Source organism: Parambassis ranga, chromosome 24 (genome assembly GCF_900634625.1).
Source record: "Parambassis ranga chromosome 24, fParRan2.1, whole genome shotgun sequence".
NCBI lineage: Eukaryota > Metazoa > Chordata > Actinopteri > Ambassidae > Parambassis > Parambassis ranga.
In genome coordinates this window covers 3,955,911-3,973,947 of record NC_041043.1, presented here as the reverse complement: position 1 = coordinate 3,973,947, position 18,037 = coordinate 3,955,911, and the positions used below count along the sequence as shown (strand labels likewise).

Genomic DNA, 18,037 nt, shown 5'->3' with positions numbered 1-18,037 from the left:
AAAAAGATTCTACTGTAAAAAAGATATGTATCACTAACATCAGCTGCCCTATAAGTTAAAAGTACTGAGATATTTTACTAATGTAAAGTGTTTAATGATAACTTCTGTGCAAGAAGAAACCTGATAAACTGTTATCAACAACTTATCAAAAGTAAAAGTGTTCATTATCCAGCTGTTTCCAATGTTAGGTGTGGGACCCCCCGAATGGACACTGAGTAGCCTAAATCGGGTCTTGGGCTAATTTATGTGACAGATAAGAAGATAAAACTCCTGCATTTCACTTGTTTTCTATTAAACTTGGTATATGCATTTTTGCCACTTTGATGTCACAAATTATTAAAACAAATCTATCTGAAGATGTCAGAGAGCAAACATGGCTATTAGAATCTAAAATTACAGCAATGTGTTTTTTTTAAATTAACCTTAGCAGGCACTATATTTAACATTTCTAGGATGCCATTGCTAGTTTACATCTGGAAAAAGCTTAAGTTGAAAAAAATGATAGCCTATAAGCAATTATTGCCTCAGTCAAAGTAGTCTGTTTTGCCTTAACATGTAGCATTTATGTAAAAATGTAAAACCTTGATTTGTCCTGCGCCTGTAATGAGTTACCTCTCAGTTAATCTGGCCCCTTTGGAGGATGAAAGATTGTGATCTGACCTTTTTGTGAAACTGGACACTCACAAAGGGGTTAACTCAAACCGGTTCAGCCTTAAACTTGGCTCTTGGCGTGGGGAGAGAAAATAGCTGTAAAGTTATGCAGAAGTTATTCTTCATCCTTCGGGCCGTCCCTAATCCGCCAAAAACCTCATTCTTTCATCGGAGAACTGTGCCTCCTTTCTTGTCCCCCCCTCTCTATACAACATAAAGTCAGACTGCATTTAATGGTTATGTCGGGATGGGAGAGGGGCTTTCTTCTTCCCCCTTTCTCCAGAATATTGCCCTTTTCGTCGTGTGAGTCTCCCAACCCGTAGGGACCCCCATATTCTTCCCTCCGCGTCTGACTCGAATCACAAACTAACCCTGATTTTCACCACTTTGCTGGGAATTGCGGGGAGTGATAATAGAGATTTCGCTTTCATTTTATACGCTTGACTTGGTTATTGTTGCTTTTCTCCTCTCCCGTGATTCTCCCCTTTTCCAGGGATTAGCCCTGACTTCGCCCGCTACACTGGCCGCCGAAGTGCCCCTGAGCCCCAAGATGACAATTGACGCAGATCAAGGCAGGCCTATTCTGTGCCTTTGAAAGGGAAGCGATCTGAGTTGGGTTCAAATGAAGGAGTTTTAATGGAAGAAACGGATGTGCTTCAGCTTGCTCCCCACAAAATTAGCTCCTAGAGTTCAGTTGTAATGTTTTACTGAGTAACCTTAAAACAAAAAAAGACTACATGATGCTGAGGAAGCATTTAGAAGCAGCTGATGAGGTGAGAAGTAAAGTATACATGGTGATGATGGTGGTGGCAGTGATGGTGATGAAGAAGATAATGATGACAGTGATCAGATTACTATGATTAGAATCACAAGAGGAATGACAGAGATGTTGATGAGGATGAGGATGAGTATGAGAATGTCAGGGCAGCTATGCTGCTGATGAGGATGAAGAGTAATAGCAGGGGATTAGTATAACCATACTAACAATAGCAGAAATGCTCATAATGATATAGTGGTGATGATCAATGATGAAGAGGCAGAGAAGGAGGATGAAGATAGGTCAGTATCAGAATGTTTACTTGTGGACTTTAGTTTCTAAAGTCCACGATCTAGGGATCCTCACTCCTGTACACAATTCAGGGAAAGAATGCTTGAGAAAACACAACATTTAAACAAGGACAATAGATACAGATACATACAAACAGTATATGTCCATAAACAGTAAATATGAATAATAACTGATGAGCAAACAAAATGTTTGGAGACTTCAAGGCTGTAATCCATACAAAAAGATACAGCCAGTGGGGACCATCCAGAAACTGAGCTGCTTTGCTCGATTTGCTGTCCCATGCTGACATAACTAGACTCTGGTTAAATTAAAAAATTAAAAAAAAAAAACTCATTTTCCTGATGGTGAGGTTCATTCGTCTGATGTGAACACAGCAATCACACTTTGGTGTGAATGAAAACAACTGGATCAAGACCCCCAAAAAGAACTCGGGTGCAGTCCTGCTAAGAATCTGAAGAAAAACAGAAACTAAAGTTATGAATCACATGACTTTATGGCATTATTAATGGCATTAATTACCCATAATGATGCAGAATGAACCTGCACTTATATGTGCATCCAGTGAATCAACAGGTTTTCCAGCCATAGCTGCATTTAAGCTGCTTCTTCAGTTTTTTTTATAACTTGTATAACTAGGAAAACTTTATATTCACTCATGACTTTATATTCTTCCTCTTTCTTGTTCCATTAAGCATTCATGACCTCTGACCTTTTATGTTGTCTGACTTGACCCGCTGGGGTCCCTGGAACCACTGGAGTAAACTGATGACTAACTTTATATAAAAACTATTAAACAGCTTTACAGTACTTGGATAGATGGATACATGGATTAGTGGTGTGACAGGTGTCACTGACCACTGCAACAGTTCCTATCAGTGCAGATCTGCTCATCTTGTCACATAAGAGCGGGCTTCATGTATTTGTTGTGTCTCCCACATCAGGCATCTCTGTGAGAAGCTAATCTTTGTTGATGGTGTGTTGTGCACTCTTCCGTGTGCCGGTTGGGTTTAGGATCTCTCCTGGAAAGTCCAGTCTGTGTTCATATAGAGGCGGATAATTACCAAACACGCAGCCGACAGCAGCAACACAAAAGCTGCATTGACTTCCTCACTGCTGGTCGCCTCCAGGGGATGGTCCCGCTCCCTGCTCACCCTGCTCACTCAGACCTCTTCTCATCACTCCCGAGAGGCAGGACGACTTGTTCCATAACAAGACGCGAAACTGACTTCTTTCAGCTCCAGTGAACTGAACATAAACCCCGACTGACAACCTCCAGTGCCCAAACAGAACAGAGAGAGGACGGGTGGGCCGGGACAGAGGACAAGGGGGGGCGGCGGCACAGGGCACACCAAATAAAGTTGTTTTTCACTTACATCTGAGAGAGAGAAACAAAACAAAGAAACTGCACTTAAAACTGATTTGTCCAGTCTCGAGTAGCCAACTGAGACATCTAACATTTGGCTCATCTGGACCACTTTCACAGTTTGGCAACTTTTTCCCTCCTTGTTTAGTGTATGATTTGTGTTCACGGTCCTCTCAGAGGCAGCCTCCCCCTCTCAGAGCCCAGTGCATTACAGCACTGAAAGCACGACGTGCTGTAAATGTAATGGGCCAGGGGTGATTGTTTCTGACAAGCAACAAAACACATCGTCCCTCCCCTCAAATTAGTCCCCCAGGAGGGGGTGGGGTGAGGGGTTCACATCCCAGGAGACACATGGACATGACAGCATGCCTGCGTATAGCATGAGCATGCATGTGACTTTAATCCAACGTGGTGGTGTGTTTTCTTTGCACACAAAGGATGTGACCCACAATTAAATGTGTAAAAGACTAGTTCATTTATTCACATTTAACTGGCATTCATTTGTGTTGCTTAAACTTATGTGTGCTTTTCCTCCTTATAAGGCTCCATGAGCGTGTTTCTAATTACATTACAACTTACCATTGTTACATAGTGCAGCACACAATTGGTCCTTTTAAGTCATGAAAGGGGGGGTGACTCAGCAGGTAGGCTCGTTTCCCTCTTTCCAGTTTAACTTAATCCAAGATTATCTCTGTCTACTTAGTGAAATTATCTTCATACTCTGTGAAACTCTGTCTCTAATTCAATAAATTATCTGCAAATGAGGAAGTAAATTAACTTTTTACATAATATCTTTAAGATCTTTAAGAGAATTTAATTACTTAATAGTTAGTAGTAATTAGTAATAGTACATATTATCTGTGCAATTACATGATGGGCAATGTACTTGGCTTTCTTCAGTCATATTTAAAATATTGTATTACATTTTTAATGGCCTAGTTGTAGTACCCGCTTTGCATGTATAACATTATGCATTAAAATGAGAAAATCTTCTTCTCTATCTTAATAAATGCATTGTATTATTTGCTGAATTCTTCTTTTATTGCACAAAAACTGGTGTCAACAATCTAAACTCTGCTTTTAGCAATGTTTTAATATTGCGCCACTATTGGTCAGAAATTGCACAGGGTTCCTTTATTAATTGGTAGGCTACTTCCAAAGTTCATACTTCACTTATATGATTTTAAGGACCCTCACCAGAAATAAATATTGATGGTCATGGTGTAAGTATAATGTGAAAGCTGCACCTTTGTGCTTTAAAAAGTATCCTGAGTGTTTGAATGTGATTTAAAATTCAATATAAATATAATAGAATGTTTAAAAAAATTGTATGTATCCTGGTTGAAATACAACATTACTCACAAACTAAATAAAGGCTGATACTTAAATTGCCAATTTGTAAAAAGCACTGGAGCTGCAGGTCTGTTTCATCCAGCAATGTTATTCATAGTAAGCCGGGGCTGAATAGGCAGTTAGCTAGTCAGTTAGCAAGGGGTTAGCTTTAAAGCAAGCCCTGATTTGTGAACGAGGGAGTAGGAGGAGTGGTGGAGGGCTTGGCGTGCAGGAAAGCCTCTCTTGGGCCAGAAGAAAAGGATTTGGCCCAGATGCAGGCAGTGATGTTAACTTTGAGTGGCCCCTGTGGCTCAAGCTCAGCACCCCCTCCTTCTTACTTCCCAAGCCCCCAGGTTGCCTTTGCATGACATCATTCCCAAACTATGCCCCCCATACCCATGTGAATCTGAGCTGTCACAATCAGCAGCCCCCCCATTAAACTGTACTGCGCCGCAAACCCATACGTTTCTTTTTCTCCCCGCTCTTTTCCCTTTCTCCCTCTCTTCTTCTACCACCAATCTCCTCCCTTCTTCTTCTTTTTTAACCCCTAGAAAGGCATTGTTTGAGTCAGGGCTTGATCAAAAAACTGTTGCCCGCCAACCACAGGGCTTTCTGTAAATTCAATAAGGCCACCTTAAAGATTTTCCTAATTAATGGATGACATCTTTGGCTGGAGGAGAGGCGAGGCATTCTGCTCCAGCTCGCTCTTTGTTCGCCTCCTAATTAACTTTCCTAGGTCACTCAGGTCCCCGCAACCTGAGAGTGAAGAGCCCCCATTGAGGAGGGAGTTGTAAACTTACTTTTTTTGCCTCGGCACTTAAAAGGGGAAAGCAACTATAGGGAACAGAAAATATCCTATTTAAGTCCTTTGTGTGTGAACTGCTTGCACATGTTCCAATAAAGGAAGTCTTCTAAATAAGCTGCCATGTTGCTCTCCGCTCCCCCTCTTTCTCCCTTATCCCACCTCTTTCACTCCCAGCTCCACAGAAAGGTTATGAATGATAGCTCTGGGTTGAGGGGGGTAAAGGGCCAAAGGACAGCATCTGGGCATTGTGGAATTGTGAGCATCTGAAACTTTGAGGGAATTTGAGGATGGGAAAGCACTGAGATGCTGGGTGGTGGGGTGTGTGACTGAGAAAAGGGTGGATGATGGAGAAAATGTGGTGAATATGAGGGGAAAAAAATAAGTGCCTCTTTGCCCTTATTATTGTCTGGGTGTTTCTAAAGGACCCCATGTCCCCCAGCTTCTTTCATATCTTTATTTTTCAAAATAAAGTTTAATAGTAATGAAAGGCCTTTTACTGACACGCAGTCTGCTCCTGCCATGTTTATTACATTACTTATATTTTGACAGAGATAGCACCTACATGTTGTAATTTTTAATATAAGAAGATACAATCTTGTTAAGGTCTTAAACTGTTTGAACTGCATACGGGTATGTGTGTCTTCATAGTATTAGTGCCTCCGCATTAGTGCCAGTCATTTTGAATTTGCCACACTGTTCCATTGGACAACCAGAGACTTTACTAAACAACTGTGTCAAAATGAAAGAAGCACCTCTGTTTTGCCAATGAGAAGTTGCAATTCTTAAGCAATAGCAGTTGTGTACAGCAGTTCCTAATGGCAATACTGGTACATTACACATGCTCCAGAAAACAGGATCAGTCAACAGTAGAAAGCATAAAAAAACGCTGTTTACATAATTAATTTAAATCTTTTGAAACTCAAAAAAATATATTATTTTTGAGCTTGGCTTAAAATGACACAAATGGTCTTTGACAGGGCAGTGTTAGCATATTACAGATAAACACATAAATACCAGTGCATGCTGCAGAATCATTTGACCTGGAATGAATTTTTCCACTGAAGACCAGTGCAACCCATTCTCTGTGAAAGGGGTTTAGCTTAATATTTGCTAATGCTGATTAAACGTCAATAGCAAATATTAACTAGCAACGGCAATCAAACTAATTATTATATTATTAATATTGTGCAAGAAACTTTACTTTTAAAGGACCACTGTGTGAAATTTAGTGGCACCTAGTGGTGAGGCTGCAGATTGCAGTCTAACCCTTTCTACACTCATTTTTTGGTTTGTCCATTCTGGGCTACTGTAGAAACGTGCAACTCTTTGTGAAAGGAGCTCTCTCTCTCTCTCTCCGCAGATATGAAGAGGTTATTCACTTTCATTTTTTGGTTGTAAATTCACCTAAATCATACACAATGGTCCTTTAAATGTAATTCTAAACAGAATTTCAGGGGAACATCAATGTTCCTGATTCCTGATTCATGTATCTCAACCACTCAACATGTGATAGTGTTGACTTTTTCTATTTGTAGTAAAGTCTTCTTTTTTAATTAGTACAAATACACCAGTGCACTAGTTAAAGGAAAAGATGTGGTGCCAGTTTAATATACAAAAACACAATCACAAATGTTACAAACACACACCATACTACCAAAGACATGCACACACAAGACCACATGCCCTTTTTCAAGGCCGTCCGCCTTGTGCCTGTGTGTCTGGATGTGTATTAAGACCCATGATGTGAGTATGAGGCAGCTGATGACAGCTCCTGTGCTGCAGAGTCCCCAAGGGGTTACAAGGCCAGAGGAATGTCTGACCTCAGACCGTGATCGTTGAACCTGACCTGTGAAGCCTGCAGGACACAACATCAGCAGACGCAAGACTAACTGCTGAACAGAGTCAGACAAACAGCAGAATGACCGTCAGAGTGACTCCAGGTAAACGACTGCTGTGGAGGAGCTGGTGACAGCCTTTCTGTGGATAATCTGTGTGACAGCCGCGAACAACGCTCACACTGCTGCTGCTGCTTCTTAAACACAGTGCCTATGTGGTACCCCTCTACACTTGTGTTTTTTTTAACATTCACAGTGCAGAATTTCAAACTTGTTTAAATATGACATCACAGACCTCAGTGGGTTCAGCATGTTAAGGTCAAGTTCTCACCAGTCAATGTTTATCTCCTGATTTCATTTAAAAAGTTACAAAACTGAACTTTGAATGAAGAATGTTGTAAATTACTAGCCTAATGTTGGACGACTTTACATGAAAACTGATGGATGCCTAGCAACAAGATGCAAAAACACAAACAAGGCAATCATCATCAGCAGTGCAGGGTGAGCCACTAAATACATATCCATACAATAATAATAATACTTTTTCATTTAAAACTTTTTTTTACCCTATAAGCACATTTTTTGTCATCATCATTAAAAGTGCACTAACAAATCCAGCACACACAGTCACCTCTGCCTGCCTGAAACCTGCTCTTTCAACTCTGGCAAATCCCCACCACTTTCACACACCACAGGCGGAATAATAAATGAACTGTAGATACACTGATCACATCGCGGGCTCCTCGGCTCTCACATGTTTGTCTTTGCAGTGTGAACAGACTAAGCCCCTCTACTCAGCTGTCATAATTTGTTAACGAGTCTTTTCAGGGAGGGAAAAAAGAAAAAAAAAGAGAAGACAGAAAAAAGAAAAGAAAGCTCTTCACGAGTGACTGAAAGCAGAGGTCCATCCAGAGAGGGAACCCAGGGGCGACATCAGACCGATTTCAGACCAGCCCGTGATGGCATCTCTGTATATTTTAATATTAATGACCCAGGCCGCAAAGCCGCCTCAAAGCTTCCAACAGGTGCCCCCAGCCCCACTCGAGGGATCATTCAACACCCCGCTATCCACCAGCACCGGTCAATAAAGACTGCAGATGAAGAGGATGAAGGCAGAGAGGAGGGAAAAAGACGGAAAGAGCGGAAGGGGAGTTAGAGAGTCAGCCATCTCTTGCAAATAAGTTTTTGAGTCACTTTCCCCAGCTGAAACACGGGTCGATATTTTTCCCCCCCTTGAGAAAGAGATTGACTTTTGTTTGGAGTTTGTGAGAAGTGGGAATCAGAAGCGGGACAATGGGACTCCCCACGGCGAGAGGCTGAGAGGAGCCATCTCAAATCAGTCAGCCAGGGGACTGACTAATCCGTCCATTGTCCCTCCCCAGCCACCGGCCGCACATCAACACATTCGCCCCCCATTGTCCCCCACCCTCATGCAGCGGGATTTGCTCTCCCCAACAGCCAGTTTTGTCCAAGGCAGTTCGAGCGGAAGTTTCTCACTGACAATTTGCCCCAAATAGATTTGTCAGAGCGTCCAACTGCACCGCACCGACTTGTGGGTTTCTGGGTTTGGGTCCTGGGTCTGAGGACTAACAGAGGCCTTGGCGTGTGCGTAAAAGTGCGCGGGTTTATGTAGCACAGGTGTACCATAAGATATAGAGGAGGCGGTGGTGTAGCCCGGAGTGTGTGTCGGGGGGTTAGTGAGGGAATGCAGAGATATTGTGTTCCTGCAGCCAGGCACAACGCTCTTCTTAATGATAAATAAGGCACCGACGCTGTGAACGCCCGGCACTGTACAGTCACTGTTTAAAACGTCTTGACTGGCGATTCATGAAGAGAAGCGTCTAAACGCACATTACTGTATACCAGATCAGCTGGTCAGGCTGCTGACGTGTGAGCATGCTTTGGATAGACAGATGAAGATAGGTCACCAAATGTGTATTTGATGTGGCTGAAACCTCAGAGGACTTTCAGTGACGTAGGACACATCTGAGGTTTCTTTGAATATCCGAATAAGCACGCGGGCAGGTAACCTGCATCTAATTAGCGCCTCCTGTTGTGTAACTGTCCGTGGTGCTGAAATCTGACTCAATATTTTCCATTTGAAAATCCGGAACATATTTAAACACCAGGTGTTAACATCACCTGGGAAAGGCCTGCTGCAGCAGTGCTGAGGACACACTGTTGTTATCAACAGGTGCATTCTCAGACTGTCGTCACAACATCACACAGTGAGTCTGCGCGCTGTAAGATCCGGACAGGACACTTAAAGGACGCACGGCTGCATGGGCCTTTGCTCGCCTTGATTTCTACCCCATTATTTGCTCTGTGGAGCTTAGTGACTTCTCCCTAAAGCCAATTTGTTTACGCCTGGTTGGTTAGGGGGCCTGCATGGTGATAGCGGTGCAGAGAGGACGGTTAATATGGCGTCCGCCGCTCGGCCAAGGAAAATCCGCTGCAGAGATCTTTTAAATGCTGTTTTCAGCCTGGAATGTTTCATTACACGTTTCCCACAGTAGAAACGTCTTAGGGCCAAAAATCAACAGGTGTGTAAATCCAGCGCACCTCCAGCATCCCCTCATATCTGCACAGCTGTTCTCCAGACACTCACTCTGTCTACATTGTGTTGACTTCATTTGGTAAAGTCTATCCTATATGGTTGGGTATGTCAAGTATCCTCATACTGATGCAGAGCTTCCCCCTCCAAAAAAACAGATACACAATCCACTGCCCCCTTTTGTTAGCGTCATTTCATTGACTGCTGAAGGAGAAGAGAGTCACTAATACAAAAAAGTGAAAGAAGGCAGCCCGGGCAACCATGATGTTGGTTATATTTGTGTTAAGGCTATCAGTGAATGACGAGGATTAGGACGAGTTAAGGAGATTATGTCACACATTCACCATTCACCCACCCCAGCAGCCACCCACACTCACACATGCGCGCGCACGCAAATAACGCACACGTGCACTCAGAAATGACTAAAATTGTTATTGATGACGTGAGAACATCCAATAAGATTAGAACACGTGTTTTTAACTTCAGTAAAAATCAGACTACAGGAGAAGTCGGGCAAAGACTCCGTCATAAAGGTGCATTGTAGCTTTTACAATGTGAACTATTTATAGGAGATAAAAAAACACAATATGTGGCTATAAACTTCCTATTGAGAGCCAAAGGCTCTCCATGTGTCCCTTCAGGACAATCAAAGGAATATATAGTGATTTCTCCTCGGGCTTGTTAGGCTCCAGCAGTAGCTGTTCAGCTAAAGGGCAGGTTGAAAGACACAACAATGGCTAATTGCAATTAACTACGCCTCTCCGCCTCTCCCCTGTCCGCTTAAATCGACACTTTGTGCGTCCATATGGCCTTCAGTGTACCGTGGGAATGAACACAATTAAAAACAGAATATGGATTTCTGGAGTTACCCGGTGAAAGCACAGCAAGCTGTCAAGGTCATGGTGTCAGTGAGCGGGCCCTTCAGCCCGACCCCGGCCCTCCGGACCGCCAGGGTGTTCAGAACCAGTCCACTGTCTGCAGGGGCTGCCAGGAGGAGGACTGCACCCAACCAACTGAACTAGTGAGCCACGTTCACAGAGTCAGTACAAAGGTGAATGAATTTAAATGAACATGCTTCTTCAAAAGAGAGATTATGAATTATTATGAAGAATTATCAGGCTATGTGTGTAATTGTTGTGTTGGTGCAGTGACTTTTCTAATGTGAATATTCATTTCCTTTGTACAACCAATCAACTGATGGCCTGTAGAAAAGGCTATTAATCAATTCATACCATAAGGGTAAGAATAAAAAAAATAATCAAACAAAAAAAGTAGATTCAAATACACAAATATTTAACTACACAAAATGGTAATGAATGCAAATATATATGTTATGCTTTTTAAGCAGCTAATGTTCAAAATGCAGTGTTAGCTCACAGAGGGTTAGGGGGCAAAAAGTCAACATCTCATGTTTTTTTCTACGTCTGCGTGTGTTTTTAATATGAAATAAAATGCGTCTTCCTTATAGAAAAGGGTCATTTTTATAATTTTTTTACATTTTATTTTGATTTCGTCACAATCCAGGAATCTTGATTTTTCTTTTGTTTGTTTTTCTGTTTTTTTGCCACATGGTGCCAAAAGATTGTTTGTCAAATAAGGTCTAACTTATCGATCACATGAATTAATAGATTTCAAATCCTTTAAATGGATGTTGTTAAACATCCATTTAAATGATCCATTTAAACAAGCACAGCTTTTAATTATATACATGTAACAGGTTGAAAAAAGGCGTGAAGAAAGAAACAAAGAAAGAAAGAAAGAAATCCGCGAAAAAATAATGTGGAGTGTAAAACCTGAATATTGTGTATATTTTCCTTTAGACACACAAGTTTAGTTTGACATAGTTTAGGGTGGAGGCCTCCGCACACTGCATGAATAATGATAATGAGAATAGAAACCTCTGGTTAATGCTCAGAACAGCTCCACATTCCTTAAAAGAGTCACACCGGTCATAACTGAGGGTTGAAGCATCTTCTTTGATTTATCTGCATGTTATCACTGTACAGTTAGGCTGCACTTCAGTTCACAGTTTAATAATATGTTTAATACTTTTTAAATAAGAGTTTTCAGTCTGTATCATTGTCGTCCTGCAGCAGAGTGAAGTCATGGCATGAATGTATGGATCTAAATATTGCTGCAAACATACATGCAACACGTGTTTCTTTTTCTATTAGCAGTGGCTCTGCATCCACACACACACACACACACACACACACACATTGAAACACACACTCCCTCACACGCCAGTGACGTCAGGCTGGAGTTTGGAGTAGAAAGCCAAGTGGATGAAGGAAGTGGAGATCTCCACCCTCCAGCCTCCCCCTGACACTTCTCATAAATATTACCAAGGCTTACTCGGAGAGCTCGCACCACAAAGTCACATCGTGTCCTGGTTTTAACAAGCTTTCACCGCTTTCATATCACAACTTTCCTGCGTTTTTTTATTTTTCTCGTCGCTTTGGTACAGTCTGATGCGTTTTCCCAACTCCAACTTTATGCACCGGCTGTTGAGCACCGAGGTGGAGGGCTGCTGTCGCCGTTAACAGGTTGGCGTCCTGGGGGCTTCATTTCCATTCTCTCTGCGCACCGAAGGCGAAAAGAGCGCTGAACCCATGTCTTAATTTGGGGTTTGTCGATCGGAGGTTCCACACATAATCAAGTTGGGTTCAGGACTTTGACTCGCCGATCTTGTTCCAGCTGGTAAAGAAAGCAGAGAAAGTGCTGCGCTTTTTACTAATTTGATTGTTCCCGTCAGCAAGAGGAGGACTTTCCCAGTTCTGATTCTTTAAAAAGATCGAGGATCCATGATGAGCAAACCCACCGGCTCAACAAGTGGCTGCTTGGATATTCTGAATGTCAAATCAAGTAAGTTTCCTTCATGTGTTCTTCGATACCGCCGAAGTGCTCTATAAAGGCACTTATTCTGACACCGAGCAGCTCTAAAAAAATATAAAAGAAGAAGCTTAATAGAAAAAGTCTCATGATAACTGAAGTAGTTCATCATTTTTACTATAATCATGAACTTATTTTATTCCTCTTGTAAGATTCGGCGGAATGCTCCTGTCCGTCTCCACGTCCACCAATTGTAATTAAAGCCTGATCATAGAGACATTTTATATCAAATGTATAAATATTTCCAGAGCTGCTCATATTTCAAACAAATAAAGAAAATAAAAAAGGCGCAGCTGCGTTCCTAATGATCCTCCTCATCAGCCTCCCCCTTTGGTGCCACTTGTTGCCTGTAATTTTATTTTCAGTCTTTAAAAGAGCAGCACAGCGCAACAAACGTGAAATGTTTGCTTCATTTAATCCCTAATGGTTAAAAATGTGAGGGAAATATTCTCCTTTTATTCTTCTTTTTAGAGACATTTCACCTGGGTCGGTGCGAGCGCAGTTTTAAAATACATTTAGTCATTAAAAATGAAATTATTACATTTTAAAGAGGCCTATTTTTTCTTGTGGTTTATGGGTTTATATCAAATTAAAATGTGAGCGTTTTTTTCTTAGCTTTAACCTGCAGTTATTCCTCTGTAACTACAGGCCTCATCATGATTTCAGACGGGTGATATTATAGGCCTAATGCAGGCTGCTGCTGTGTTTCTGTAAAATACACATTGTTTCTGTCACTTATTTATTTTGACACAGTACAAATGTGGATTATTTATGTCAAACTGCTGCTCCTGTTTTTTTTCGTTTACTTAAACGTCCTCAGTTGCTGTGAATATACTGTAAATTAAAACACTCCGGTTCTAAAGTTTGTAACCACATTATGGGTGGTCAGAGGAAACGTTTGCGTCTCTGTTAAAACTTGATTCCCATTTTTTAGCAGGTTTTCGCCTTGATGGTGATTACGTTAATAGAATATGCCATATATCTTCAACCAATTACTGCACACAATGGAGACGCACTGGACCCCCACAGCGGGAAGTTAAATACATTTCCCCCTTTCACAACAAAATTGTGTGTCATTTTATTTAATTGACTCTCAGCAACCGCAGTTTCAAATTTGTTTGCGCTGTTCTTGCTTAGAATTTTGCGCTTTAAACTTTATTTTTGGATTTATTTTTGCGCAGATGAACTTGACACAGCTAAATTAATTACCTGTAAGTTATTCAATGTATTTTTAATGAGTTAAATAAAATCTTGAAATGACCCTACACTGCACCCACTGGAACTTATAACACACAGCTTACCTCCGAGATGAGAAGGTGACTTTCGCCACGCAAACTCTGGCGTCAGTCTTTATAGACATATAAATATTGGTTGTTTTAGCTTAAAGCAGTTACATGTCTGTGGTCCAAACTTCAATAGCCTACACGGCCTTCTGATTCCGTATAAACAGCCAATTGAATTCCTATAACTCTCCGCTGAAGTCAGTGTTTTCGCTGCTGAGTAGTTATTCCCATGCTACCCTCTTTGACGGGTCACTGGTGAATCAATGAGCAGGTGGCAAAACGTCAGTGTAATTACATAGACGGCTTTTCCCTCCAGGATAAAAAAGACTCCCTCATATACATACAAATATACCTCTTTTTAAGCGATTTGAATACAAAATCTTCACAAAAAAAATCACATTTTTTCATCTACACCGGGGTCGATTTACATACACTTCATTTGAGTTGGTGAAACGAGTTGGTGCGCATTATTCTCATGGTGCAGTGTCACTCCCTAATCCTGGGGCCTATAGACCTGTGGGATAAAGCAGCTGTCGAGTCCTATTATGAAGTGGAGTTGGCAGCTTGTCGAGATCCAGGCAGTCAGACGAGGTTCAATGGGGGAAAATCATTAAGTTAACACTTTCCCCTAATGTCTCCATTGTGCGCCCTCAGGCCATTGTCTTAGAGAGCTCAGATATGACGCTTCCCACCGGACTTTATTCTGGAAATGTACGCAATGAATTCCCGTGGTCATGGTCGGGTGAGGCGCGGGGCGTTGTCCACTATGTGTGTGTGTGTGTGTGTTCGATGATACTGAATAAAAGTCATTCGTCCATTAGTCCAGTGTATCTCAAATCAGCACATTTACTGTACGGCTGCACTTGAAACTGTAAAATCCACCTCATTGAACTAAACCACCAACATTTTGAAAAATTGGTGAACCAGCGCTGTTCCACATTATTTATGATTATAGCGTGGGGTAAAAGCACATTTTTATCCTCGGGTGGAGTCAGGTGGAGTGCCTTCTAATGCTTGGTAATTTAGCGAGCATGCTATCTAATTGACATCTGGGCCTCTCCTAGGTCGGATCCTGGACATCCCATGCAAAGTGTGCGGCGACCGCAGTTCAGGAAAACACTACGGTGTTTACGCCTGCGATGGCTGCTCGGGATTCTTCAAGAGAAGCATCCGCAGAAACCGGACTTACGTCTGTAAATCTGGCTCTCAGGTGAGGCCTATGGTAAATTTGAAGACTTTAACTAATGCCAAGGTCTTTTTACGCGGTTCTGAATTGGAAGTGGAAAACTGCACTTAGAGTGAGCTCAGAAGTTTATAAGCATTTTAGAGAAACGAGTGGCCAAACATATTAAACTTTACTAAAATCCAACCAAGCATTAAGTGCTCCATAAAGTGCTTCTAATGTTTTGTAGTATTCAACAAATAATCTTAGCATTTTGTACTGTATCGCTCAAAAGTGAGATCAGAGCCATCCCTTGCATCCCTGTTATCATCCAAAGACCATGATCAGCTTTACGCACGAATTGCGCATTTTACGCACAGACTTGTGTTTGCTGTCTCCATTTAGCGCTGTGTTAAGTCTGTCTTGATGAGCCTAATTGTGTCATGCCTAGACCATTAAGTACTGGGTTAAACACCGCGCAGCTGCAATATATCAGGTGTAATCCAATCTAATGTGATGACTCGAAGGCGAGGATTTAAGCACCAGAGGGCGGGGATAGAGTACTTATCCTGGGCCGCACTGTAGCTGCAGGGGAGCAGGTCCATAACTACAAGATAATGGCGCGATCTTTCACCTGAAGATTGGCCTCCCAGGAGGATAATAGCAAGAAGCTTTCTCTAGTGCGAGCCGTGAGAATTGTCACTACAAGCTGTAACCCTCTTTATTCCCTCCCTCTCTCTCTCTCTCTGTACAGGGTGGCTGTCCAGTAGACAAAACTCACAGAAACCAGTGCCGAGCGTGCCGTTTGAAAAAGTGTCTGGAAGTGAACATGAATAAAGACGGTAAATGGGCTTAATTGAATTATCACTTTCAGCATAGAATGGCCACGCTGTGTCGTTTGGATTCGAGGTGGGCAACTCAGATAGAAAAGTGTATTAAGGCTGTTAATCAAGTTAATTACCTGCTCTTTGCTTGTTTTAAAGGGGGATATTTAGCTCTGTGGGGGCGCTGCTAGAAACTCATTACAGCCAATTATTTTTTCCTTTCACGCAAAACATTCGCACCTTTATTTTACAAACAGTTAGCCTATAATTCAATAAACAGACTGCAAAAGGTACAATAAAACGGGATAAGCAGCCCTCATTCCTTCACTTTTTGTGCTCTCTGTTCCGTTCCACAGCCGTTCAGCACGAGAGGGGGCCCCGGACGTCCACAATCCGCAAACAGGTCGCTCTGTACTTCAGAGGCCACAAAGAGGTGAACGGATCCTCAGCGCATTTTCCTGGATCATCACTGCACGGGCCTCCCTTCTTCACCACCGTCACGCAACTGGAGCCTCACAATCTGGAAATGAGCACAGTAGCCACCACACCAGAAAGACAGGCCATCGTGGGTCTGGCACAGCCAACCCCGAAGGTATATTTGGATTATTAGCTTCTCACTTCTTGTGTTTTATCCATTCTTCAAATGTTATAAGAATGTTATTTTTTAAATTTAGAATGATCAGATGATTCCGCTGGCTTTAAGCTGTGGATATTTGTATTATAACCCTCCCAATGTTATTATAGGATTAACAGTTTTTTTTAAAGGGTTAGAAGTTGAAATTCTTGTCCAGATTTAGCCTTTAAGAACCAAAAATCCGCCTATTAGATTTCCCACTGTAAATCCAGCACAAGTAACACCAACATACATCATTATAAAAAGCAGGTGCTGGGACTTGGAATTTGACCTTTGTTGTTCACTATTCTCCGCCTTTCATTGTAACCGATGCACGACAGTGGTAAAGGAGCTCATGTTTTTTTGTTTTTTGTTTTGTTTTTGTGTGTGTTTTTTACACACTTTCTGCAGTATCCTCATGAGGTCAGTGGAACCCCCATGTACCTGTACGAGGTGGCGACGGAGTCTGTGTGCGAGTCAGCGGCGCGCCTCTTGTTCATGAGCATCAAGTGGGCAAAGAGTGTGCCTGCGTTCTCCACCCTCCCTTTATCTGATCAGGTGGGCTACACTGTGGATTGGTGACCTAAGGGAGAAACAATAAGGCGTCTAATCATTATATTGCAGAGTTATTTAGTGAATAGTAATAATAATGTGAATCTTCTTCCTCACAGCTGATTCTGTTGGAGGACGCTTGGAGGGAATTATTCGTTCTGGGCATCGCGCAGTGGGCAATTCCTGTGGACTCCACCACTCTTCTTGCCGTTTCAGGTGTGTATAAAGTACAAGAAAGGTTATCTGAACACGCATTAGCTGGAAATTGATATGGCACGTGGCACGTTTGCTGATATTTTCTACGTGTTTATCAAAGGCATGAACACTGAAAACACGGAGTCTCAGCGGATGAACAAGATCATGTCTGAGATTCAAGCACTTCAAGAGGTGGTCACCAGATTCAGACAGATGCGTCTTGACGCAACAGAGTTCGCCTGTTTGAAATGCATCGTAACATTCAAAGCTGGTGAGTACTATTGACTCTCTTACGCACTGAAATCAGAGACGCTTTAAAGCCTGGAAAGCACCTATAAGTGCCCTTGACCAAACTATGTTTTACAGTTCCCACGCATGGCAGCACCGAGTTAAGAAGTTTCCGCAACGCCAGCGCCATCGCCGCACTACAAGATGAGGCACAGCTCACTCTCAACAGTTATATCCATACCAGGTAAGTCTCCAATCCAACGCTTTGGCACATAAGTGACCCTGTGTAACAATCAATCCACCATGACGCACCCATTACGCACAGGCTTTTTTGTCAGTAAGACTCATTATAAAGTTAATGAGGCAATAAGCCACTGAAGCCTCCTGTAATTTTGCGCAGGTGTAACAGAAGAACCTCATATTTGTCACAGGTGTGCGTTAATTGGACAGGCTGCATGTAGAAGAGGGAATACAGGGAGGCTGTTTGTGACTCCGGTTTCTGTGTGTGTGTTTCAGGTACCCGACTCAACCCTGTCGTTTTGGTAAACTGCTCCTGCTCCTGCCGGCGTTACGCTCCGTCAGCCCGTCCACCATAGAGGAGGTGTTCTTCAAAAAGACCATCGGCAACGTGCCCATCACCAGGCTCCTCTCTGACATGTACAAGTCCAGCGATATATGA

At 42.3% G+C, this 18,037-nt stretch overlaps 1 protein-coding gene across 2 annotated transcripts; it reads left to right on the top strand.

The window, feature by feature from the left end:
• Positions 1–12,413: 12,413 nt before the first annotated feature.
• On the top strand, positions 12,414–18,037 carry nr2e1 (nuclear receptor subfamily 2, group E, member 1). Of its 2 annotated transcripts, none has more exons than XM_028397599.1 (9): positions 12,414–12,474; positions 14,849–14,994; positions 15,701–15,788; positions 16,127–16,362; positions 16,795–16,941; positions 17,055–17,151; positions 17,252–17,401; positions 17,497–17,602; positions 17,875–18,037. In XM_028397599.1, exons 1-9 carry the CDS (start codon positions 12,414–12,416, stop codon positions 18,035–18,037), a joined length of 1,194 nt encoding a protein of 397 aa, XP_028253400.1. The 2 variants fall into 2 exon arrangements, with proteins under 2 accessions (XP_028253400.1, XP_028253401.1); XM_028397600.1 differs by having other exon boundaries at positions 12,417–12,441.

Excerpts from the sequence above, each read along its gene's own strand:
- nr2e1 (XM_028397599.1), top strand. The coding sequence starts at position 12,414 with ATGATGAGCAAACCCACCGGCTCAACAAGTGGCTGCTTGGATATTCTG. Across the intron at positions 16,942-17,054 it reads CCCTCCCTTTATCTGATCAG|CTGATTCTGTTGGAGGACGC; the intron begins GTGGGCTACACT and ends TCTTCCTCACAG. Across the intron at positions 17,152-17,251 it reads CACTCTTCTTGCCGTTTCAG|GCATGAACACTGAAAACACG; the intron begins GTGTGTATAAAG and ends TGTTTATCAAAG.